The 26,285-nt window shown below is 38.7% G+C and overlaps 1 protein-coding gene across 5 annotated transcripts in view; it reads right to left on the bottom strand.

Annotated features, from left to right (window-relative positions):
* The window catches only part of ZEB1 (zinc finger E-box binding homeobox 1), a 552,334-nt gene that overhangs the window by 184,659 nt on the left and 341,390 nt on the right, over positions 1–26,285 (bottom strand). For 2 of the 5 annotated variants that reach the window (XM_069086426.1, XM_069086431.1), the window contains exon 2: positions 26,184–26,260. In XM_069086426.1, coding sequence (XP_068942527.1) covers positions 26,184–26,241 — 58 coding nt within the window. In that variant the 5' untranslated portion in view covers positions 26,242–26,260. Of the gene's footprint in view, positions 1–23,885; positions 24,046–26,183 lie in introns of those variants that run through there. The other 3 variants (XM_069086429.1, XM_069086427.1, XM_069086430.1) reach the window with 3 other exon arrangements.

The following is a 26,285-nucleotide window of genomic DNA, read 5'->3' as shown; positions in this document are numbered from 1 at the left end:
TGTTCAGGAGGCTCCACGGATCCTGCTGCCGTTTCTACAAAAAAACAAGAAACTCCCCTGCTGGTTATCAAGAGTCATTCACAATACAGCTCTGGCCCACCTTCTCAGGAATATCATGCATGATTGCCCCTCACACATTGTGTATTCCAAGCCAAGTGGCCTCCTTGATAAGCCTCACACAGGACATCCTCTCTCTTGCAAAGACACATGATCTAAGATGCTAGAAGTATACTGAGGACATTACCAGAGGTTCTTCTAAGTCCATCTTTTGGTAGTGAAGAACTTCTGATCCCAATGCAAACCATGTTTCAATTTGTATTATACCAGTTTTACTGATATTTTAAATTATACATCATGAAAAGGAAAATATCCCCACAATATTCTCCTTTAATCCACTTCCAATGCCTTCTTCACTATCTAGAAACATTGACAAATGGAATATTTCAAGTAGGCCTGCAATGACCAAACCAAAAAGAAGTTTTGGAAACAAGAATGACCTGAAAGAGACAATCAAAGATAATGAATGACAACCCCCCTCAAAAAAAAAAAAAAAGAGGAAGCTCTTTAAGGGCAGAGAGGGCTTTTATTAGGGACTTTCTCTCTTCAGCAACATCTGGCACATAGGAGGTATTTAACAGATCCAAAAAATTGTGTTTCAAGACCAATTACTCCTTACTTCTTATATTTTAAAATGTTACCCCTTCTTACCAAATACTACATTCTAAACAACTATCTTTAAATATTTGGTTTTTAAACATTTTAGTAAATGCAGCAATTATTAGACAACCTTTTATAGAGTATTTAAATAAGGTCTGAAACTGGAGTGTTTGTACCTCTTTGTTAATGAACTTTAAAAAGTATTTGCATATTTTATTACTAAGTGTTGAATCAGCAAAAACACTTAAAAAAATAGGCTAAATTCACAATGGCTCCAAGCCCAATCTATGTATGTTCCAAATAGGCCTGAACAAGTTAAACTGCACAAATTGGAAAGAAGTTTCCCACAAGCCTTGTGTGTAAGGAGGCCATAGTCTTTCTTTCACACAAGGCACTGAATAGAGCTTTTCTTCTGAAACAAAGTCTATGAGGTACAGCGAACAAACTGTAAAGGTAACTCAGCCTTTTGTCACAAGGTCCACTCAAACTCTTTCAATGATGACCACTGATTTCAACCAAGTTCAGTAAAGAAACAGTGGCTTCTACTATAAAACAGAAATATAACATATGCAGACACAGAAGTACATTCATACATACTATCTTGTTTGACACTATTAAGAGAGCTGGACCTGGGAGGGATAATATTTTAAGATCTAAGAATTCAGCTTTTAAACTAAGTATTAATACAAAGTTTTTGTTTTATCATTTTTGTAATCCCTGTGCCTAGTACTATGCAGCACTAACAGCTTTTTTAATAAAAATTTACTGATTTGAACGTTAAGATCTATACTGTGCTATTAATGCTATATATAAGAGTTTAAGATATTAAATAAATCCACAAATTTTTACATACCCATACATTAAGCATAAAATGTAGAATTAGCTTAATAGTTGAGGCAACTAAATGAAACGCCTCTTAAGAGATACAGCATTGTGATAACACTGTCTTCTCTAACGAAAAAGGAAAAGCAGATTTACTGCCCAAGGCTGTATATTTTGTTGACTTCTTATAATTAGGCAATTGATGTGCCTGTTACATAACAGTGGTGTGTGGAACAAATAGTAATCGTGCATATCAATCAGCACCCTACACAGTCAGCCATACATTAAGGAGGGTAAATCACAAGGGACCAGCTCCATGTTGGGAAAAGTCTAGAAAAAAAGACTGATAGTCTACCTACATGCTGCTGGCACTTTCACCTCCCAGCCCCCACACCTCACTATAACAGAATAAGATAAACGTGGGGATTATGCCAAGTTGACCCCAAGCTTTGTTCTCCCCCTCTAGACACATTGAGTGAAAAGGTCTAAACACACATCTGATTTGACAAGCATTCAGGTTTTCAAAGAACATGGTAAAAGTGAAATCATACTTGGGGCATTCATGGGTTCCTATGTCAAAGGTCATTTAGCAGTATATCAGCTGCTGCCTACAAAGGTTTAAATGGATAGTTTTAACCCTATACCTACTGTACAAAAGATGCATTCATATGAGAAAATTGTAGTTTGTCATACATTCAAATAACTTTGAATAGCCTATGAAAGTATTTTAGGATATATTTATTTAGAACATATTCATAGTCCTTTAAAGGAAAAGCAGGGGAAAAGAGTCCTATAGAATATATAAAATTTAAACTTGCATAATAATCCAACTACAAAATTCATATGTAGAAAATATAAATTGTAATAGCATTAAAATATGTATAAGACAATCTCTAACATGATTCTGTAATAAAGTACTGTATTTTCATTTTTAAAAAAAGGAAAACTCTGCTACTATACTAATTTATGTTACAATACCATCAAAATACAAATATACTCCCCTGCCTGGTTAACCAAAGTAAAGATCAGATTTAGTGGTCCTTCTAAATTCAATGTACAGAATTAATTTACTGTGCAGATTATCTTTTGAAAATGTTCAACTTATGAGTTGGTAAGAATTTACTTTTGAAATGAAGGTAACTATAGGGGCGGCCAGGTGGCTCAGTGAGTAAGAGCACCAGCTCCAGTGTCGGGATGACCTGGATCAAATCTGGGCTCAGATACTCAGCACCACACCCAGAAATAACTGGCCGTGTAACCCTGAGCAAGTTACTTAACCCTGATTGCTTTAAAAAAAAAAAAGAAATGAAGGTAACTATGTCTCAACACAAAGTCTGGAAAGAAAAAGTTTCTAAGGGCTTCTTAAAACAATAGCACTCAAATACTTTAAAAATAAGTGGAAGGGAAAGATGAGGGTGGGGAGAGGAAAGAGGAAAAGAAAAAACTGTGAGGCAATGATAACACTGGAAGCAAAAATAAATGTATTGTTTTCATATATTTGTGAAGGAAAAGAATCAAATCCAGCTGCCACACACAAATCAGAGTAGATATTACTCAATTATTATAGGCACAGATGTGGGGTTCTTTCAGGAGAGGAATAATTGGAACATCATTGATGTAACATTAATAATAAAATTTAAGCATGGAATAGCAAAGCATCAATGTATAGGTTCTCATTTTATTTAATAAAACATCTCTTGCTCACATATGCATGGTCCATTATCTATACAAATTCAGTTTTTTAAACTGTACTAATTATATACTGCAAAGTTACTCAACAAAATGAACAACTATCAAGAAAGCAAAGGCCATGTTTATTCCAAGTTTATATATTTAAACTAAACTCAAGTCAGTCATCAATTCCCAAATTCTAAAGTGATCTAAAACTGCTGATGATAATTAAGTGATTATTTCCTTCTTCAGGATATACTTGAACACTTTCACTGCCCAATTCTAATATTGAGGCTACAGAGAATTCTGCCCCTTCACTATCAACCATCCTGTGTAATGTGTTTATAACATTAGAGACTGAAAATTTGTCCTAAAATTCTGGGCAGAGTATGTAATTCTTGTTCATCACTCTCATGTGTGACCAAACCCTAAAAAATCAAGGTAATATTAAGCAATATATTATTCAGTTTACTTTCTGAAGTAAAGAAAGTAGGCAGAACATGTGCCAGTCAGGAGGGATGGGTAGACTCCACTTTGATCTCAAAAGACTTTCAAGAACTGTCTGAATCTGATAGTCATAGCCTATATTTTCACACATCTTTATTTTTTTGCATTCAGTATCCATTGCCTTTTTCTATTTTAATACTTCAAAGTGCTTGCAACATGTATACAACATATATGTACTTAACTCCAAAGGGAAATAGGTCACTTCCCTCAAATAAATTAAATAGCAATTTATTTCTTCCAAAAACATGTAAAAACAAATTTAACACAGAGGTATATTAAAGAATGCATCTTTCTCGAGCACTAAAGCCTGTAGCATCGATGTACTTCATATGATGAACAACAAATCCATATCAAGCCAATTATTTGAAAAGCATTATTCATTGCATGGAGCTCACGACAGTAAAAAGAGAGCAGCAGTAGCCAGGGCTAGTGATCACAGCACAATGTCTATGTGAGTGTGGCATAAGGCTTTTTACAAAGAGATATTATGCCAAAGAAGATGCTCTGAAGATGTCAATATTCTTTGCTCCTCATGTCAAACATTTCTTCCTTTCAAATGCTGTTTACAAGGAATCCTTCTTTTCCACTTTCATTTTTAACATCCCTATTCCTTGGTGACATTCCTAGGATACTTTATTCCAATCTCCCTACATCTAACAATACTTTTTTCCACAAAGTAATTATTCATGCTACTGCTGAGTCGTACATATATGTATATGTGTGTGTATACACACATATGTACACTTGATTATGACCCATTATCTTCCTCTCCAGAGCCAGACTGGGAATTCTCTCATGCATTCCCAAACAATTCCCATCTTATAAAAGCTCTTAAGGACTTTTATAAGCTAGCAGTCAAGTCACAAATAATCAATAAAACAACATAGCTAATGCAATCTTAAAGCATATTAATAAAAAAGTATAATGTTCATTGCAAGGGAGATAATCATTGCACCCTAGATGTGCTCTGATTAGCACAGAGTACAGTATAATGTTCAATTCAGGGTGCCAAACTTCAGAAGTATATTAGCAAACTAGAGGGCAATGGAGGATGGTGAAGTATTGAAAATGTGCCATGTGAGGAAGAATGAAAAAGATGAGATGTTCAGCCTAAAGAAGAGATTATTTTAAAGGGGGACAGTGATGGAAGGGGAGATATGATAGGTATGTTCAATTGAAGAAAAATACATTATATGTAATATATTATTATTATATATCATTATGTATAATATATGATATATATATAATATCCATATCTCTTCGGAGGACATAACTGGCAGATTTCAGCTCAGTGAACTGTTCCAATAAGAATGAGCAGCCTGGTGAGAGTTCATGCCACAGAAAGCATTCATTTAGAGCCTAGATTGCTATGTATGTTGTTGAGCAGACTCATGGGTATCAGGAAGTCAAACCAAGTGAATCTGAGAGGTCCCTTACAATTCTTAAGAAATCATAGAATCTTACCTCTTCCTCCAAGGCCTGGCATATGAGGACACAATAAAGAATATCTAATGACCACTAATCTAAGCTCCACATTTGTGATTTAAAGCTTGTGTAATTCGAACACCTCATTTTTATTAAAATGTGTAGCTCTAGTTTTCCTGAAGAAAGTATAACATAACTAGACTACATCACTCATCATCGTCTCACAATATTTTCAGTCTGAAACAAGGAGTAGGTGAATTACATTGGCATTTTGGTCCTAACATAACTATACTTCACAACTTTTGGGACTGTCATTCCTATTTTGAAATATGACTCATTGTAATAGCTTGGGTTCAGGTACCTATTATCAAACACTTAGGGGGGAAAATTGAGGTTCCCTTGAGAATGAAGTTAAAATTATGTTCTATCTAGTTACAGAACTGTAAGTATTGGATTAATACTACAAGAGATGTTTTCAATTTTATTCTAGTTCAATAGTCACAGGTCTTTATTTTAAGCAAGTACTATTTTTTTAGGACTGTATTCTTTAAAATTCTACTTTTACAGTTATCCATGCCAACCACATTCAAATTTTTCAAGTGCTGCAGCACCTGAATAACAAATAATAAATTATAAACCCAAGTGGTTGCTTTATCTGACATCATTCCTTTTCCAAACATAGGCAAGTTTTATTACAATATAGTTCTAGCCATACTTACAGTCTGATGAAAGGCAAACACTAGGAGATTCTCTCTAGTCCTGCAGAAATACTGCTGTCAGGTCCCTGAGATAAGCATTTTCATTTATCATAACTAGATGATTTTTCTACATTATTTCCTGTTCTATTCCATGATGTAGAACCATAGCATATATTATTGGGATAATTATAGGTCAATATGAACTCAATACTTAGAATAAAAAATGTTAAAGGCCCATCTCTGTCACTGAGGAGGCTGAGTCTGCTAGATGGTATGAGCTCAAGAGTTCTGAGCTGTAGGGGGGCTAAAGCCTATCAAGTGTCCCAGTAAGTCTGGGGGCCACCATGATGCCTAAGGAAGGGTGAACCAACAGAGGTTTAAAATGGAGTAGGTCAAAGCTCCCATGCTGATTAGACTAGTAATGATCAGGTAAGGATCAGGTCACAGGTGTGGCAGCTAGACTTCTAGCCTGGATGAGATAGGGAGATCACCTCAAAAACTAAAATAAATAAAAAGGCAATACATACAAAGGAGAGGGCAATGTGCTTGTGAGATGGTATGCTGGAAAGATTATTTTGCTGGGAATCAACAGACCCATACATTGGTCCACACTTTGCTTCTAATGTGCTTGGGCAACCGTGAGCAAGCTGTAATCTCTGTGGGTTCATACATTCTATATACCAGTAAAAAAAAAAAAGGAATTGGACCAGGTGACTAATAACATTCTAGTTTTCTGTGTGACAAAAGTCTTACGTGAAAGTTTCAGGTTTGAGTTTTAAGCATTAGTTTGGGAAAAGAAGAACCAAAAATGCCTGATTACTAATTACATCTTCTCATGCATTTGGGAGATACACTGAAGGGTGCTAGCAACTCTAAAGCAAGCCTCACACTTCCAACGGAAAAGCAACAGAATGATGACAGAAATAAGAAAGAAGAGCATTAGGAATTAACAGCTAGGCCAGGAAAAGAGGAAATCCCAATTAGATTGTGTGTGTGTATCTTATGTGTATGTGTATACAAACTTATCTCTCCCTTAGACAGTGGGCTTTTCGAGTAGGATCATTTCGTTCTCTGTACTCATAGTCCCACTGCCTGACACAGTGTGTGGCATGTAGCAGGTGCTTAAAAATGCTTTTGGAATGACAGCTTGGTTCCTCCTTCATCGTGCCTTCTCCCACGGACAGCCTTGCTCCAGACCTATCAGCCTTACCCTATTGCTGCAGCTCAGTCTGTTCTCAACTTTCTGAACCCCTGTTGTTCTCATCTAGAAAATGCAATCATTTTGGTTGAGAATTGTTACACATGCATTTTTTAAAATCCATAACTGGTACCGTGTACTCATTGGACTTATAAAATCCATGAAATCAAAATGTCTTCAATTATCTTTGTGCCTCCTCCATTACTTCCCACTGGACTAGCATTTGTTACTCAATAATAAATAGTTATTGAATGAACACATGATGCTACCTTTCTCATAGAAGATGACTAAATAGGAAGCTAATATCTGGAAAGTACTACACTGTTTCATTTTATAGAGGACTGAATATATCATTATCCAGGTTCATCAAGAAAGGAGCCAAAAAAATCTAAATCTAGCAGAACTGGTTGTGCCAGAACCCCAGGGATTATGGTTGTGGAAAAACAGGATTCTTACTTTGGTGCCCCTAACTTCATTGTATATACTTTCTTCAGATACTAGACAGAGAAGCTGGCTTCCACATCACGTAAGTAAAAAACAGATGATGGTTATTATTGTACTCTACTCCTAAAAAAATTAAAAATGAACATGAATGTATTCTTGATCTGCTTTTTATGCTTCCAAGAAGATGGAATTTCTCACTAATATAGACCAAATCAATACCTTTTTGAAGTTGGTAATATAATAAAAAACTATTCAGAAAAATGGCAGGGATTTTAAAAGCTAGTAAGTCTCAATGAAAAGTCTGTAGGATACAACAGTCAAAAAGGTCTGGGATCTCACCAATATGGGGATGCCTTTTAATCATGCAGATTACTACATCTTTGCCCATTCACCTTGCCCAGGTGTCCTCTCATAAATGAGGACATCCACCCAACATACTGGTCTTCTTCTGACATTGGAAAAACTAGATGGAGAGAACACAAGCAGTCCTCCAATTATAATTCATTCTTACTATATAACCAATTTGTTTTTTAAAATCACATATTTCCTTGATTATAGCCCATATTCCAGTTTGTTTTTAAAAGTTTTGGTATTACAACCTGCTCATACTGACATGTTTCTCTGTTATCATTCTGTATGACACATGACCAATCAAGACTTTGGCTTAACCACGAAGATAGAAAAAACAAGAGGATGAAAAATTACTACTGCCCTGCTTATGACACAAAGCAGGGCAACGTATAAAGCTTATCTTATCCAGGTACTAGGAATGGACAATGAATTGGAAGCAGAATCAAACAGGAGGAGGAGAGGGGTTAGAATTGCCTTCATGAAACTGCAATGGTCCTTTAATGATCCCAAATTTCTGCCAGAAACAAAGGTCCACTTTCTTAATACTAATATTCTGCCAGAGTTGTTGTATGGCTGTGAGTCACAGAACTAGTTTCCAAAGAATAAACTAACATAAAAAGAGTACTATAAAACACCATCAAAGAGGAGTAGTTTTGTTATTTTGTAGTACAATATACATAACAAATTAAAGTTTAAATATACAATAAGCAAAACAATGCTATAAAAAAGTTAAAATTCACAAGATAAACTTTGTATGAGATGAATCAAATACAAAATTCCCTGAACATAACAATTAAATTATTGGACATTCCCTGACTATATTAGTATTGCATAAGTGGACCCAGACATGAATGAATGGGGAAAAATTTTATTAAGTGCTTACTATGGGCAAGGTATTGTGTAAAACCCTAGAATACAAACAGAAAAGAGAGTCCCTGGTCTCAGGCACTCAAAGTCCAATGGAGGTGACAACATCTTTAATAGGTGTCAGTTCCAACTCGGAGAAAAAGGCCCTGCTGGTCCCTTGGGTACAACAGCAAAGTGATGGTAATTGTGCATCTTTAACATTATATCCAATAGTAGAACCATATCCTTTTGGAATGCTGAACCATTTGACAATGGCAAGGTCTTTTGATGACAAGATAAAGATATCTAATTCCTTAAGTTTGGGGTTTTAAAAAGCTCCTGATTTGATTTTAAAACTTGATTTACCTCAAATTCCAAAAAGACATTCTCAACTTTTATTTAATAATAATTGTTTATATTATGCTTGAATTATAGACATTCTAAATCAGTAAGTTTTCAAACTAATGGGTTTTATTTTAAATTTAAAAGTTTTGAAATGCAAATAGAGTTTATAGTAATGCAAATGAGATATATGCAAGTAAAGTAGTCTGAAAATCCTAAAACACTAGATAGATGCTATTTATTTTGAGCGTATATTAAAGCATCTAGGATACTTTATCAGACTCACCTAATTTAGGTACCATAATAGTACTGAAACAATACACGCCATAATAGTGTTGAAACATATAAGACCTGGAACAAGTGTAGTCATCTAACTTTTAAAGCATCATCTAATTTAAAGCAGCCTAAGTAATCAGTTTATGTCAAATCATACACATTAAGAGTACAAAGTAAGAAAGAACTGAGAATACTAAGTAAGCCTCAAAAGAATTTCTAACTTTGTGGAACCTCTGATCACTTTCATTCCTGTTCCATTTCCTGTCTTCCCTGGATGTTAATGATCCCCTCAGGAACCCAGGCTCAACATCCTGGAGTTTCGATCTTTCTATACTCTTATCCAATCAGATGCAAAAGCCTTTGCTGAGATTCTACCCCCACTCCATCTCCTCTCTTGCATAGCAAGCACTATGAGAAGCTAGCTTGAGGAGTTCTGGACCTATCTTCTACTGCAGTAGTCTCATACCTGGCTTTCCTGCTTCCATTACTTTCTCCATGCCTATTGCTCCACTCCTCTCACAATTTATCCTACATACTGCTACTGGGCTGTTCTTTCTATAAAACACAGCTCTTGATCCTATCATTTGTATACTGGTGAACATAGAAAACACAGGACAGAGAAAAACAACGTTCAATGACTGACCATTAACTTTTATTCCAAAATTTAAAACCTTTTGGCATTCAAAAGCCTCCATAATCTGGATAGGCCTGTCTCCATTTATTCACTCATGACCTTAAATTCCAGCCAGTCTAGCCAATTACCACCTCCTCCTGATGAAATCCTATCCCTCCTTCAAGAATCAATTCAAATGTCACTGCCTCATATTTTTTAAAATTTTTTTCAAAGGGTGAGTCTGGTCCTATAGTAATAGAGACAACCATTGAAAAGCCCCCATGCTGCACCGTTATCCCCATAATGTCAAGTGAATTAGAGGAAGGCCCCAGTACACCAGGTATCCCCCGTACCACAAACAAGAGTCCTAATTAGAAGATAAAGCATGCATTGGTTGCAAGCTGAATCATGGGAGGAAGGAGCCACATCTGAGATCACAAGCCCAATGAGGTATCAAAAGCTGTTCTAGTGTTGAACAGTTCTCATGTTCACAAAGCTCCTTTTTCATTTTTGTGCATTAAGCAAATAGATGTGAGGATGATGAAATATGAAGGAATGCCAGTAAATCTTTCCACTGCAAACCCTAAATAATATAATAATGTTGACTTGTGAAATTAAAAGAATTTACAAGGATTGTAATGACCCATAATCTCATTATGACTTACTGTATAATACAATTAAGGGAGAAATAGTAAGAAAAAAGAAACATCACTTACTATTCTTGATTACTGATAGTTGGACATCTATCTACCTTGCCCCTTTCACAATCTTCCCCATCCTATGGCTTTCAGCCTACAAATATAAGATTTAGTTTGATTTACTGTCCTTAGAGGTCATGTAATACAATGCTCTTTTTCTACAATGAAAGAAACTGAGGCCCAGGCCTCAAGTGATTTAATCAGGGTTACAAAGATATTCAGTCTAAGAGGTGGCAAGCAAACTCAAGTCCTATGACTCTAAAACTAGCACCTTATCACTGCCAACAATATATGTAAAAATGTGTGTGAACACCATCAAAAAGCATGTGTCCAGTTCAGTTAGTGTTAATAATATTCTTATTCTATTTTTAAAAGCACACAGTAAAAGCTAATGAACTCTACTAACTCATCTTTTCAGGTATCTATTGGACATTGTAAAGAAAGGCAGCATGGGCTGACAGGCAGAGAGTTGGCCTTGGGGTCTGGACTGCAAGACCTCGTGCAATCTCTGCCTTCGGCTGGCTCTGTGTCCAAGGCTCCAAGCTTACCCACAGCCACTGTGGGTGAGAATCTGCAGCTGGAAGTGCCCCCATCCCAATGGTTGCCCCCACTAAAGAGATCACAGTTTTGGACCTCCTTCTCTACTCCACAAGGGAGTATAATGATAACTGATATTCACAGGAACTGCATTGAGGTTCCACAAAAACAGAGTGCCTTCTTACTAAGCAATTACACGTTAAATTATATTCAATATACTTCAGCAAAATGTTATATTCTTATTCCCTAAAAATCAGTAATTATATAAGCAGATTCTCTTACTAATCAGAACTCATTCCATGACGGTGTAACATAAGACCTTGTATTTCATATCACATGAAAACAAAACATAAACATTTATAGCCTGGATATTTTCTTCAACAACCTGTTAATCTTGTCCATCATTTCCTTATCAATACTTCTCAGGTCTACCCAAGGTGCTGAATTCTGAAAAATACTTAAAGGGCAGCTGTTACTGACACCCCAGGCCCTATAGTCCAAGCTCTGCCCTGCTACAATTCCAGGAGCCCCTGCTCCTCCCCATGCTGCAGTCCTATTAGGAAATCAACAGCTATAAGCCTCCCTGCTTAACTTTCCTTCCCATACATTCAGGCTCAGAAGGAGTAAAGGCTAGATAGCCCAACTGCATTATGGGTTATGTAGATTTCTGTCAAGAAGTCTGGTACCTGAGAGTAGAGCCAGGGGCTGTAGCTGTGATTTCACTGATAGAGGGAATTTCCTAAAGAGGAAACACCAATAGCACCTTCTTTAAGAGTTATCTGAGACCCAGGGAAATTTTAAAAATAGTATATATAAGGGGATGTCTAAGGTTCCTTCCAATTTTGGTTCTATGATACTTGTATGACCTTTCACCAGATGGTGAAATACTCTCTACAACACATCCTCTTAGGGATTCTCCGTCCTACAAAATACACCTAATTATGTTAATATACAATCCATTTTTATTAATCTTATCCACGAGGAGATCATGAAAGATTGTCAGAGTCAGATATATTATCTTTAGCAGTTCACTGTAATAATTATCAAAAGTTTTCCAACACCAATTGGGAATAAGGTCCCAAATGAATGAACTGTCCAGATAATTGAAGGTTAGCTTTTTAAGTAATGAACCTTTAATAAAAAAGTTTAAACTTTTAAAAATATTATATACTATTTTTCCTTAAAAGAAGATACTGAATATAATTAACCTTTAACCTGTGTTTAACAGAGCTATAATACAGAAATGACCTCAAGAACTACTAAAGAACATAGAGGTATTTCTTTTAACATTAAAGAGTCCTATACATATTTCAATTTTTCAATTCTTCTATTATTTCCCTTAGTTTACCTGTGAAACTTCAAAGAGGAGTTAGAAGAGATTTTAGAGGTCAACTAGTCAAACCTCATACCTCTAAAGGTCCCCCTTTCTCTATGTTAGCTGTGGTTTGGGGGAGTCATTGTGTGCCTGCTTTTAGCAGCTGCCTCCCATGTGACCCCTAAGTACCAAGAATTGAGAGATGAATTCATAAAGTATAAATATTGTATATAAAAAAGACCTAAGGGCCCTGTATGTGGGAGAAGTGTCATCTTTCACAGACTTTGCAAAACAATAACCATCAATTCAAACATACATTACACTTTACTAAGAAGCACATTTTGTACATCACCTCATCTCATCTTCAACTTCGTGAGGCAGGAAGTCCAAGTATCACAATCCCTCTTTTACAGAAGGGACTGAGGTACAGCAAAGCTGACTGAACTGTTCAAGGCCATCTAATTTCTAACTGGCAGAACTGGAATCCCAAATCCAGAGCTCTTTCCCACAAAAGCCAGCTTTCTCCTATCAATTTCTGCTGCTCTGAGGCCTTCACTAACACTACCTTTCTTGTGCTGTAGCCAGGTCAGTGGGCATTGTATATATAACTGAGTGTAAAACTCTGATGGATCATACTAACTTATTGAGGCTTTAAATACAAGCCGAGGAATCAATTCTGTATTTGTCATGACAAGTTCAACTAAATTTGGAAAGATTTGTCACCAGGTGACAACAGGTGATTAAATTATTTTAGCCACTGCAAATCTACTAAGGCATGGAGGGGTTGTGACCTACATCAGTGGAAGGATTAGCCATACTGATGTAATTACAAATGTTTTCGAGTATCATACTTGCTTAGTAACTATTTTTGGTTACTTCTTGGTTCTTGGCTACCTTACAGAATTTTAGAGTTCTTAAATAAACTATCAGATGAATTTTAAAAGCAGTTAAATTTACTGTACTTGATATAAATTTGTTAAAGAGGGTCAGGCAGATAAGCAATCCTATTAGTTTTCCTTTCCAGTAAATTTTCTTTTTGTTCCTATGTTTTGTTTTGTTCCAATGTGGCTCCTCCACAAAGTCCTATCCTGAGACCTCATTGTAGTATACTAATGATCCTGGTTTCTAAAAGGTTTTCCAAAAGATTGCCAACTCTAACCTCACAAATAGATATATAGTATGCTTTCTGAGTACCAATCAAGCTAAGGATGGAGAGGTTTGTAACAAGGAAGCTGACTACTTGGCACTGAATTCTCTGGCCACTGCAACCCAAGAAACAAAGACAAATACAAAGGCGCTCAGTTCAGCGTAGCCCACTTATTTTAAGCGGACAACTGCGGATGAGACAGAGGGCACTAAGGTCACACAGTATGTAGAATACCTACAAACTTTAACTTGGTTGTTAGAGATCCTTGTCCAAAGAAGCAGACTTACTACTGGAAGAACTAAATCATATCAATATGAACATTCTGACTGTAAGTTGTCAGAAGATAGAAGGTAGTTGCAGCTAAATGGAAAGAAAGTCCACAGGTTTTTCTTGCACAGGCAAATGAAAACATACTGGTTTAGTAAGACCAAAGCCTTGAAGAAATATGTCACTGGACATTTTTGTAGTTAAGTATTGTTTTGCTTGTGATAAGTTCTTTCTGAAAGACCACCATGAAAATAATTATACTTCTGGTACTAACATCCTTACATAGATAAATTCTATAAGGAACGCAATAAGGTTTCCAAATGAACTGATAATTGACAAATTCAATACAAAGGTAAGAACAGATATCAGTCAGTCGGTCAACAAGTATTTATTAAGTAATTACTTTATGTTAGGTACTATGCTAAGTGCTACGAATACAAATTTAAGCAAAAAGAAAAAAGACAGTCTCTGCCCTCAGGGAATTGATCTAATGGGAGAAAACACCACCTAAATTTAACCTAGGTTCCCAAAGTGGGCCATAATGCCCCCTGGGGGGTGCTGGAAGATCCAGGAGGTTGGTAGTAGCCTCAGGTGCAAAGGGGGGAGGGGGAGGGAATATTGAATAAAAATAAGGGGGAGATGTAAGTATAAGGAAAGAAAATTAGAGAAGAAAATTTTGAAAAACTGTCATACATGTTTCATCTATTGCATAAGAGTTAAGGTCATAGTGATTATATTATTTTCCAAATAAACATACAAAATACCAAAATATATCCAATCAGTGGTCAAGTATGCTGACAGGTCTTAACAAGCAAGTGTTGGAAGGCAAGCCTGTCTCACACTGTCAGAAAGTCTAGCACAAATTGGAAGGAATATGTGCATGTAATTACTTGTTTACAATACCATACTGTACAGTTACATATCATATCATTGAAATTTCAATGCAGGGGGAAAACCCCCACAAATTCATAATAAATTATTAAATTTAAGATATGTCATTTAAAAATATATTTTATATATTTTTGAAGTGACGCAAATTTAAAAAAAAAATTGAAGTGTTAAATAAAATAGATTTCCAGGGGGGCACTGAGTAATTTTTTTTTAAAGGGGAAGTAGGCCAAATAAGTTTGGGAACCATTGACTTAAAAGGAAGCTGAAAAAATGGAGGGGGGAGGAAAAAAAGAGAGAAAATACCCCAAAGGAGTGAGAAACAAAGAAATATCTGTCCTAGGAAGCCTCCTTAAATGGAGGTTCTAGGAGGAGCCATCCAGTCAAAGAGGGGGACCCTCTAGGAGTAAAGGTCCAAGGTATGAATTCTAGAAGGAATTAAGTTTCCAGAGCACAGTAGAAAAGTCCAAAATGCAGCTTGATGAGAAATAAAGAGAAAAATGTCTGAGAAATAGAAATTCTTAGTTTTATATTGAATCCTCTTTTTATGTTGTGCTGCATACATAGAAATGTTCTTTTTTTGTCTTTTTGAATTTAAGTTCAAAATTAATAAAAATTGAAATAAAAAGAAATGAAGAGATCATGGATTAGCCTGGGTGCCCTCCTTAAACGGAGGCTTTAGGAGGGGCCAATCAATATGAGGATGAGGACAACAAAAAACAAATACTCAAACAGATCTGTGATAGCATCAATTCAGAAATGAAAAATAGGGATTGGGAATAAGGAATAGGGGGCTATGAACAGGAAGACTACACAGAAGACTTATGCTGACCGGGGGCTGCTAAGTGGCACAGTGCTGGGTTTGGAATCAGGAGGACCAGAGCCTGAATCCTGCTCAGATGCTTACTAACTGTGGGATCCTGGGCAAATCATCTAATTTCTCAGCCTCAGTTTTCTCATTCATAAAATGTGGATAATAATATTACCTACCCTAGTAGGGCTGTTGTGAATTCAGGAGTTTTGCAAACTTTAAAGCCCTATATAAATGCTACTAAAATTAGCCATTATTTTTGAGAAAAGGAAGCAGGTGGCTCAGTGGATAGAGTGCCAGACCTTGAGTCAGGAAGACTCATCTTCCTAACTTCAAATCAGGCCTTAGATATTTACTAGTTCTGTGACCCTGGGCAAGTCACTTAACCCTGTTTGCCTCAGCTTCCTAATCTGTAAAATGAGCTAGAGAAGTAAATGGCAAACCATTCCAGTGCCTTTGCCAAGAAAATCCAAAATGGTGGCATGAAGAATCAGACATGACTGAATGACAAAAATAATTTTTTAGAAAAGCATCAAAAGGTGTTGAACATATCAAAATAACATCACAAAAATGAAGTTAATTTTATTTTAATAGTCAGGAAATGATCTGTTACTAATGTAGGAATCATTTCAAAAATAATTTTCTATGTAAAATCAGACCATGGACTTGTCAGAGCAAAGATAAAAGTATAAAGCTAAAAGAATACAATAAAAGAAAGAAAAGGCATACAATTAACACAACTTCACTGCATCCTAAACAAGTTGGTGATGCCAACAATGGCACACAGACATAAGAAAAGTCAGATACCAATAACAATAATTTCCTATGTGACAGATGTAAGTCAAGTACATGGTAGGGAGGCTGAAAGAGCCTATTAAAGTGACTTACAAGTACTCTACTCATCAAATCAAGAGATATGGCAGCCAAAAGGCAACCTTAGATTTAGAATGAAGATTGATAGACAGAAATAGATATGTATGTATGTATTTTAAATTTACAGACAAGGATGGTATATTATGAACAGTATAACTGCCTAAAAGACAGAGAAGCAATAAAGGGTAAAAACCAATTTGAAGAAAGCCTGATAAGAGACAGGACTAAGTAAAGGGAAGTTAAGGATAAAACTAAAGGTCAACAAATAGATGGATATAAAAGAACTACAAAGATTTTTATGACAAATAATTTTCACCATCTATGACTGTGAATCCACCACATTGGGGACACTAATACCTCAGGCATGGTTTTACCTATAGATGAAGTAGAACTTATACCAAAGAGAACAAAGTCAGGACAAAAGGTTGGGTCAGATGAAATGAACCTCAAGGAAGAGATATATATTAGAAAAAAGTTATGAAGTCACTGATAGACAAACTAACTAGAAGTAAAGTGTAAAGGTGTGAGAAAACTCTTGTACATTATTATTACCCCCTTCAAAATCAACTAAAAGATCATCAACAATTAGTGCTCTATAAGCCTAACTTTATATCTATTAAAAAAGAAGTATGGAAGTTAAGTTATACATATAGGATGTCCCAAAAAGTCTTAGTGCAGCTGTAAGCCATTAATAGCTTCGATCTTCAATATATTAAAGCTGCAGTAAGACTTTTGGGATGTCCTGCCTGTCAATGACATTAAGAATGAGGGAAAATCCAGGTTTCCTTAAGTATTCTTCCATGGAAGATCAACTCTCTGTATCCAAGTCATTAAAAGATGCAGAGAACATAATTTCACACTGTATTTATTGTTGATTAAATTTTTAAAAAGTCTTTCCATTTAGCAGAGCAAATTACTTCCTTAAAGCCTCTTTTTCCAACAAGAAGTCTCCCATGGATACATCAAAATTATGTGAAATTCATGGAAAAATATAACAGCAGAGAATTTTGTTTTATGACTAGGCATAAAACAGAAAGATGTAGGTTTGGAGTGCCTGGATGTATGCCCAGAGTCCAAGTTGAAGTGGGTTCCCCAGGGGTCAGAAGTTATTAACCTTTTCTGGGTCATGGATCACTTGATCAGTCTGGTGAAACCTAGGGATTCATCAGATTAATGTTTTTAAATAACTGGTAGGAGTGCTAAATTTCATTTAGAGGCTAGTAAAAATAAGGAATATTTGTCCCTATCCAAGTTCACGAACCCTAGGTTTAGAACCTCTGCTATATGATTATATTCTACAAATGTTCTTATTTGTGGATGGCATGGTACTGATTGCCATTACAGAGTTATCTGGACTAAAAAAAAGCAATCATTCAAAAAAGTGTGCCCTAACCATCTACACAGGATGGGCAAACAATAAATACATGAAGAACTGGGGCAAAGGATATCATCAAAGAAAGGCATCTGTGATTAAAAAAAAAAAAAGATAAGCCTGTCACATAGCAAGAGGGAGGTGAACTGTCCTCAGAATGCCAAGAGAAAGGGAAGAAGGGTCCCATCAGGTTGAGTAGGCTTCTTATGGAAAACTTAGAGGCCATGGTCTAGAGCTGCAAAGACTGAGCAAGCCTGGATGGGATGCAATCTGCATCACTGCCGAGAACATTCCCACTAATGAGATCACAGATTCATTTCAGGATTTTAAAGTGTTTTGAAGGCTATGCATACCTATTTTAAATTATATCAAAGGTGACTCTTTACTAAATCACGCACAGGACTAAATTTGTTCAGGAAAGAGAGACAGCAAGGCAGAGTGGAGAGAATGCTGGACTTGGGAGTCTGAAAGATCTGGCTTCAAATCCTACCACAGGGCCAGGAAGGTGGCACAGTGAACAGAGCACCCGCCCCGGAGTTAGAAGGACCCAAGTTCAAATTTGGCTGCAGACACTTGACACTTAACTAGCTGTGTGACCTTGGGCAAGTCACTTAACTACAATTGCCTTGCCTTCCCCCTCCAAAAAAAAAATCCTACCACAGACACTTACTACCTTGGGCAAGTCACTTTCCCAGCCTCAGTTTCCTCATTTGTCAAATAAAGAGGTTTGGACTCCAAGACTTTCCAACTCTAAATCCATGATGGTTGATCTATGAAATACATGAGGCTAACTCTTAACAATTGTACTAGAAGTTTTTTGGGGGTATCTTAATCATGCACTCTCACCTTTACATCACTGTCATTTCAGAATTAAAAACAACCTCTTCCCTTATGGATTGAATCCTCTCTCGTGACATTAAAGAGGATCTAAGCAAAAACATCTATAAATCAATACAACTTTAAAGAATATAAAGTACAATAAATGCAACTTTATTTAAAACTGCAAAAAACATTTCTTAGCTCATAGACCATACAAAAACCGGTCCTGAGCCAGATTTGGTCTTCAGACTATAGTCTACTACTGCCAGTGAAGTTCCTTACAACTCTGAAATTGTTTTTCAGTAAACAGAATTTAAAATAGAATAATTAACTTAAATGTCAAGATATAGTATAAGTGTTGTTGCAGGGAGACAACTCTGGATAGGGCAGTCCAAACTTTGATAGGAAAAATTACATATTAAAGATGTTTCTTGTGAAAAGAAGAGAATAGAAAATTAGAAATTTTCAGCATGCTGTGGACATACATGTGGATTTTAAAAACACAGCTATAATTCTATTCAGAATCAGAACTTTACTCTGACTCTACATACAAATAAGGTTTAAGACAGGCCCAGAAAGGGCATTTTATTATATCATGCTCAGAATTTTAAATACAAAGGGATGAAATTATCAAATTAAACCCTAGAATTAGCATACAGAGCTAAAAAGAGGCAAAATGAGTGAAGAGGTAAGGATAAATTAAAAATAATAAGTTTTAAATAAAGCATAAAGTTCATTATGAGGAATTTGGGGAAATACAGTAACTTCATTAAAGGTAATGAACACCAAGAACAATTTTAACAAAATAGGGTGAAAAGATTAACATAATAAAAATAATAAGAACATAAAAGTAGTCTAAAGTTCTTTACATTTCCAGGGCATGAGGAAGGCCAATAAATTAATTATAAAATAATTTTTTTTACTTTACCGAAAGGGGAAGGGAAATAAAACCCATTATTTTGAGGTTCAGAAATTGAGAGCCTCCAAAAATGAGATTTCTTTCCCTAAAAAAGCAATGCTTTTGAGTAAGCTATACTAAGACATCATTAAAAACTGTAATAATTAACATCTACACTCATAGTAGTTCTAAAGAGGAAGCAGCTAAATGTCAAACACACACCTTATGACTGTGAATTATTTAGCAAAGACTACTACAGAAGAAATAAAAAGGTTAACTAATATCTCAAATGAAAAATCACAAATACCATATCCTGGTACAAATAATAATTCTATACAAATAAAATCTATCAAGTTTGGTAGAGTGAAATCACAAAAACCATAAATCACTCAATCCATGTTACAATGATAAGCCCATGGTTTGTGTTCAAATCCTCATTTGATGTAGACAGCTTGTACGGCCTGGAACAAATAAATCCCTTCACCTCCCTGGGTCTCAATTTCCTCATTTGTAAAATGAGGATGTTGGACTAACCTGTCTTCTGAGCTGTCTTCCAGTCTTAGATCTCTGGTCCCATGATTCAGCAAAACCCAGGCTCATACATCTAAGTGCTTATGAAATCCTGGATCAAGGTCTCAATGTTGTATACTTAAGACTTTCAGATATTCTCTTTTGAAAACTGAACCCTTCAAAAGAAACAGAGAGCCTCAGTAATGCAGGGCTAAACCTGGAAATAGCAGCCTCCTACAAAGCACCTGCCCTGCCTCCAGTCCAGTCCCAGCAGTCACCATCCAGGGAAGTGACCTCTGTAGAGAGAACTGGTAACTCCTTTTGCAGGTGCTACAGCCCCTGACTCCTCAGCAGCCATGGCCACTGAAAACCAGAATAAGATTTCTTATCTCCCAAGGCTTTGGTATTGTCAAACGGTTATAAGTAAAAAAAATGATTCAGCTTTATCAGTGGAAATTACATGAAAGATTGCCATCTGCTTTGATGTTATATCCCTGAGGACCATGGGGCCTTTCCATCTGACTTGAAGCTGAAATTTCTAATGTCTATTATCTCTCCCATTAGAAGGTGTGCTCCCTGAAAGAATGGACTGTCTTGCATTGCTATATATCTCTATCTATCTATCTATCTATCTATCTATCTATCTATCTATCTATCTATCTATCTACCTACCTACCTACCTACCTACATTCAGGGTTTAACTCAATGTTTTGCACAGAGTAATCATTTAATAAATGCATTTTCATCTATTTGTTCTATAAATTTAAGATAAATTACAGGTTTAAGTTTAAAGTCCTAAAAATTATTCTATTTCCACTTTTATTTTCTATTTTATGCATAAAGAACATAAATGTTTCATCTTTGTAGCTCAAAATGATGCAAAATGAGTAAAGCCCCTATTTGTAGATGGTGGTTTCACCAAGTTCCTTTGCCTTGTTCAGAGAACTTTCCTTATGCACTTTGGTGCACTAGGTGCATATCTGCATTTAACACCTGCAGAGTTGCTTTTTCCCTCCCCCACAACAATCAGTACACAAACTAGCTGAGGACTCAACGAGGTAATCCCACACTATGGAGCATCTGTGTTGACATCTGGCTCTCCTCACATGTTTGGACATGATTAACACAGGAAAGGTTAAAAAAACTATAAAAGAAGCTTAACCATAATAATAAGTAATGCTACCATTATCAAAAATCATGCATTGCTAATTAGGATCCTTTGACACATTTAGAGTGGAAAGGCATGATGGCATTTAGCAACAGTTGATGAAGATGGGAAGAAAAAGTATGATCTATCAAAGCCAAATTAAATAGCATGAATCAGTGAGAGGTGGGTCTCATTTTAAAAATAAGCATTATTTGAAATTTTACTCCATGCTACAATTAATATGTCATTTAAAAAATAAGTTTCACCAGCTCAGGAAAAAAAGTGTGATCAGCACCACTACAATTCCTGCTAGGCTCTTGATAATTATGAGAATGCCAAGTTTAAGTAATGCCTCTGAGGTGATAAAGACCTAATTATAAAGGCCTACACTATTTATAATGATGACACACTAAGAAAAATTACATAAAAAAACAAAAAATATTTCATGATATTAAATTTTCATGTTCATCTTAAATAAAAAGGTGTAATTCACTTTTTATTAAAAGTGTTAGTATACTTAACACAAACAATGTTGCAGTAATTGGGCAATTAAATATTTCTGATATTTGAACTAAATCAAAAGCTTAGAAAACAATTTAGCAGTATATTTATACAACTGATGTTGTATGCAAAGTACAAGGAGAGTTACTTCTAGTGGTCCAAACCTGAGATTTCATTAGTATGGTGAACAGCTAGAAAGGAACCCCCTTCCTGTGCATGTAAATGGGCAAGCCCTGGGAAACACAGTTTTAAAGTTAGCTTGAGTACTAAGAGGACAACTGACCTGATGGTCATAATATAGCCAGTAGGTGTTAAAACAGAACTTGAATCCAGGACTTTCTGAGTTTCAGGATGGTCCTCTATCCCCATACCACGCTGCCTCTATGGTTACATTAAACAAAATATGCATTTTAAAAACTGTAATTTAAATTTTTGTGTAAGATTGTATTGGATTCAGAACGCTACTTCTTTCAGTTGGCAGTTTAAATCCAAGCAAAACACGATCCCTAATGAGAAGGATGGGGGAGGGGGAGAGATGAGGAGAGAAGGTATCAAAGGGCGAGCAAGGAAGAATAAAAATGAGAGGAGAACCCTTAGGTTACTGAGGTCTGGAGTCTACTGGTAACACCTTAAGGTTAACTTAACTGCATATAATCTCTGTTTACTTTTTTAAGAGAGACATAGTAATAATTTTTAAAAATCCGTGTTATTGCTTACTTCAAGGATTAGAACAATTCCCCATATGGAAAAAAAAAATCCCAGCGGAGATATGATTGCCACTCTGTTACCATTATATTATTAGAATTTTCACATGAGATTTCATGTTTGCTCTGCTCCAACTGTAATTAAAATATAACCAGTATTAAAAAAAAATATGGCAAAGTCATTAAGTTCTCTAGCCCTACTCCCAAAGCAGTGCAAGCACATACACAATACACACACACACACACACACACACACACACACACACACACACCCTCACCAGATAAGATAAAGAAAAAACTAAGAACATGGGCCTTTTAGTAATACAGTTTAGTCCAAGTGCAATTTTAAAATAAAGATTATTAGATTTGAAAGTATTTCTATCTAAATTTTAATTATATTACATCTGTTACTTAAAACTAGTATAATGTGAAATAATTTCACAAAAAATAGAAATACTAAAGGTTCTAACATGGTAGAAGGTAAGAAGACTCATGGTAGAGTAGTACAATATATCTCTTTTGTTAGCATCCTCTACTGGTGGATTCCAAAGACAGCAAGGAAAGTGCCTCTTAACATATGCATGTACCTTTCCATTTGGTTAATATACCAGAATGACAGGCTTAAGTTACTGGAGCAGACTTCTCCAAAAGAAAAGGTTGTAAGAGGTGAAAAATGAGAAAATTTAACTCTTAAAATATATATAATAAGCAAAGCAACCCGGGTCATTTTGAAATCAATTTAAGCAGCTCTAATTTATCTCCATTAAAGATGACTAACAGCATTAACATAAAGTTCACTGCATAAGGTTTGTTCTATGGGCAAACACTACTCAATTGGATGACTAGCTGTCAAGTTAACAGTACTTGATACCCCTATTTTACACGCATCCCCCCCAGAAGACAGATATTCCAGAGAAAATTAAAATGTTTTGCATAAGCGTCACAACCTGCTATGCCCTGATCTAAAATGAACAAAAATTATTTCCATACAAATGAAATTAAATACCTCTATGAACTAGTCCCACCATAATCAACTCATTTCTTAACCATACAACCTTTGCGGGTTAACATTTTACTGGCAGTTCTCATCAGAAAATATCTGCAACTTAAACATGACTGCGTTGCTAAGAAATATTAACCAGTGCCCATCCTGAGATTTCACTGCAATGGCATGACAAGCTCATTTTTAATTCGCAAAATACATTGCTATTTACAGCCCAGAAAACAGCTATGCTAATTACCTATGAATGAAATTCATTTCAGAACAATAACAGAAAAAGATGAGATATTAGGATCCCAAAGTGATGAAAATGGAAGGTACCTGTAATAGTAATATCTTATACACCTTTTGTTTTCTGTGATGCATGCTGCAGACAAATCGTTTTGCGCTAACCAGCCTCAAATCTGTTTGTCTAATATTAAACACAAAGGAAAAACACTGACAGGCATCGCGGTAAATAAAGGCGTCCCTGGAGGATGAAGGCGGCAGACAGGAGGGGGCTGACATGCCGCCGGCAGCACAAAACTCAACCCCATCTTTTTGTCTACCTGCACAAGTTGCCATTTGCCGCGGCGATCCCGAGCCGGCCTTTTTCCTGTGGATCTCCCAGACCTTTCCGGAACGCCTTTTCCCCTTAGGTCATCTGTTGATATGCCTCGGGAGGAGAATATTCCTAGGACGGGATGTGGAGGAGAAGCTCCATTCTCTCTCCCGTGCAGGTAAACATGTTTACAGCAGCTGCACAGACACTGGTGGCTCAGACTCACATGTCACACACATGTCGTCAGCAACAAGAAAAGCCCCTTCCTCGGACGCCCAACACCGTAATCAGGGGAGACGGCGCCGCGCTTTCCGAACTTACCTTTCATCCAGTCCCCCGGCGGCGGCGGCGGCTCGGGCAGCCCCCAGGCCAGGGGCGCTCCCTAAACCGGGAAACGAACCGGGCCGGGCCTCGGCGGCGCGCCCCCCGCCCCCGGCCGCCCCGGGCCCGCGGCGGCGGCAGCACAATAACGCAACTTTAAACCGCAACTTCGCGCGTTCTTTCCACTGAGGCCGTTTATTTACGTGTTTCAATGGTTAATTAAATCAACGGCCAGGAACCGCAATCCGAGTTCTGGTCTATGTGGAGCCCGCCCCAGGGCTGGAAGGACCAGCTTAGAGCTTCCTCTCGATCTCCAGACAGGAAGCCCCCCCCCCCCCCAACACCTCAAATTGCAGGAAAGGTTACAAAGCCTCCCCTTTCACAGCCCACTGGGGACTAAGACAAGCGTCTCTACTTCAACACATCCCCTCCTTTTCTAGGAGATAGAGACGCTGTCACAGGCACGCCTGTGTCCATCTCCCTTCTCAAACTCATTTCAAAAAGCCCCCACGTACCCCCACAGCAGCCCCCAGCCCGCGGTCTGCCACGACCATGTCATTCCTTATATAGTCTCAGCAGCTCGGCCACGCCGCTTCCACCCGATTCGACATGCAGGTACGGGGGCAGCCGCGGGGCCGGGCGGCAGCAGCAGAGCCCGGGTAAGGAGGGTTCGCCCGCTGCCCGCCCGGCCACCGGAGTTTCAGGCCGGGAAGGGCTCGCGCGGAGACTCGAGAAACTTACATGGGCTCGGCGGCGGCCGGAGCTCGGCAGCTGCCCGGGTCTCGGGCTCCTTTCGTGCTGGCCCCTGGGGCGGGTGGGAGGCGGGGGGCTTCGTCCGCCAATCAGCCCAGATCAATAAGCACTACCGCAGCAGCAGCAGCCGCGTCCGTCCGTCTGTCCCCCCCTCCTCCCCTCCCTTTCCCTCCCACTCGAGCCCGAGCCGCAGACACAGCTTCACGCTCGGCTCCGCGCGTCTCCCCCAGGTAACAACTTCCCCAAGAACACAGAGGCGCACCGACCCCCCTCCGCAGCGAGCCCTGTCCCCCCACGTGTCCCCCAGCGCTGGGGGCCGGGGTCTTCGAGCTCAGGGGAGGCCGGGGCTCCCGAGCCAGGTAACTTGCCCGACGGCCGCGGGCACCACCCAGGGCGGGCGGACAGCAGCCTCCCCCGTGCATCTGCTTTCTCCATTCAGGAGAGACAACTTCGGGCTCCCCCTCGCCCCTGCCCCGGGAACTGGGGTGGGGGAGCGGCAGGAGCTCCCCGCCCCTCCTGGCGCACCAAAAACAGTTCACAACCACCAGCAGCACCTCCACCCCCCCGCCCCAGGCCAGGCAAACAGCACGGCCCCCCACCCCCACGGCCGCGCGGGTGCAAGGGGCGGGGGGCCACTTTCGCCCCTGGGGACGCGGGGAACAAGTTTGTTCCTCTGGCTCCCGGGGGCCTCCGGGTTGCGAGAGAATGACACCGAGGAGGGCTGAGAAGGGAGGAGGAGGAGGAGGAGGAGGAAGGGGGGGAGAAGCTGGGGAGAGAAGCAGAGAGGGGGGAAAAGTGCGAAAAGCCGCGGCGGCGGCTCCGCCCGGAGCCCGAGAAGTGGCCCCGCCGCCCCGCGGGGGCCGGGGATGCAGCCGCGGCGGCGGCGGCGGCGGCGGCTAACGGTCCAGGGAGGCAGGCGCGGCGGGAGCCGCTAGGCGGAGAGACGCCAGGTAAGAGGAGCCCAAGCTAACGGTTCAGGCAGAGGCAGCAGCCGCCGGGCTGGGGCAGCGGCAGCGGCTCCATCTCCGGCTCCGGCTCCCGCTCCAGCCGGAGCTCAGGAGGGCGGCGGGGGGCTCCCAGCACTACTTTCTACTTTCCCACTCGACTTTCCCTGTCCCTCGCCCCGCGGCCCCCCGGCCCGGCCCGGCTCTCCCTCCTCAGCCCCGGGCGCGCCCCGGCGGCCGGGCTCGCCCTGGGCCCCGCCGTTCACCGGGCCCGTCCGCGGACTCACCGTTATTGCGCCGCGGGTTCGCCTGCTTTCTGCGCTTACACCTGGGGCCATCCGCCATGATCCTCTCGCTTGTGTCTAAATGCTCGAGTCACCTCCTCCCCC

This window comes from Petaurus breviceps, unplaced genomic scaffold, assembly GCF_028583685.1.
Source record: "Petaurus breviceps papuanus isolate PSGF00001 unplaced genomic scaffold, PetGlider_PUasm1.0 178, whole genome shotgun sequence".
Classification (NCBI taxonomy): Eukaryota; Metazoa; Chordata; class Mammalia; order Diprotodontia; family Petauridae; genus Petaurus; species Petaurus breviceps.
Note: the sequence above shows the minus strand (reverse complement) of the source record. Positions and strands in the feature narration are given on the sequence as shown.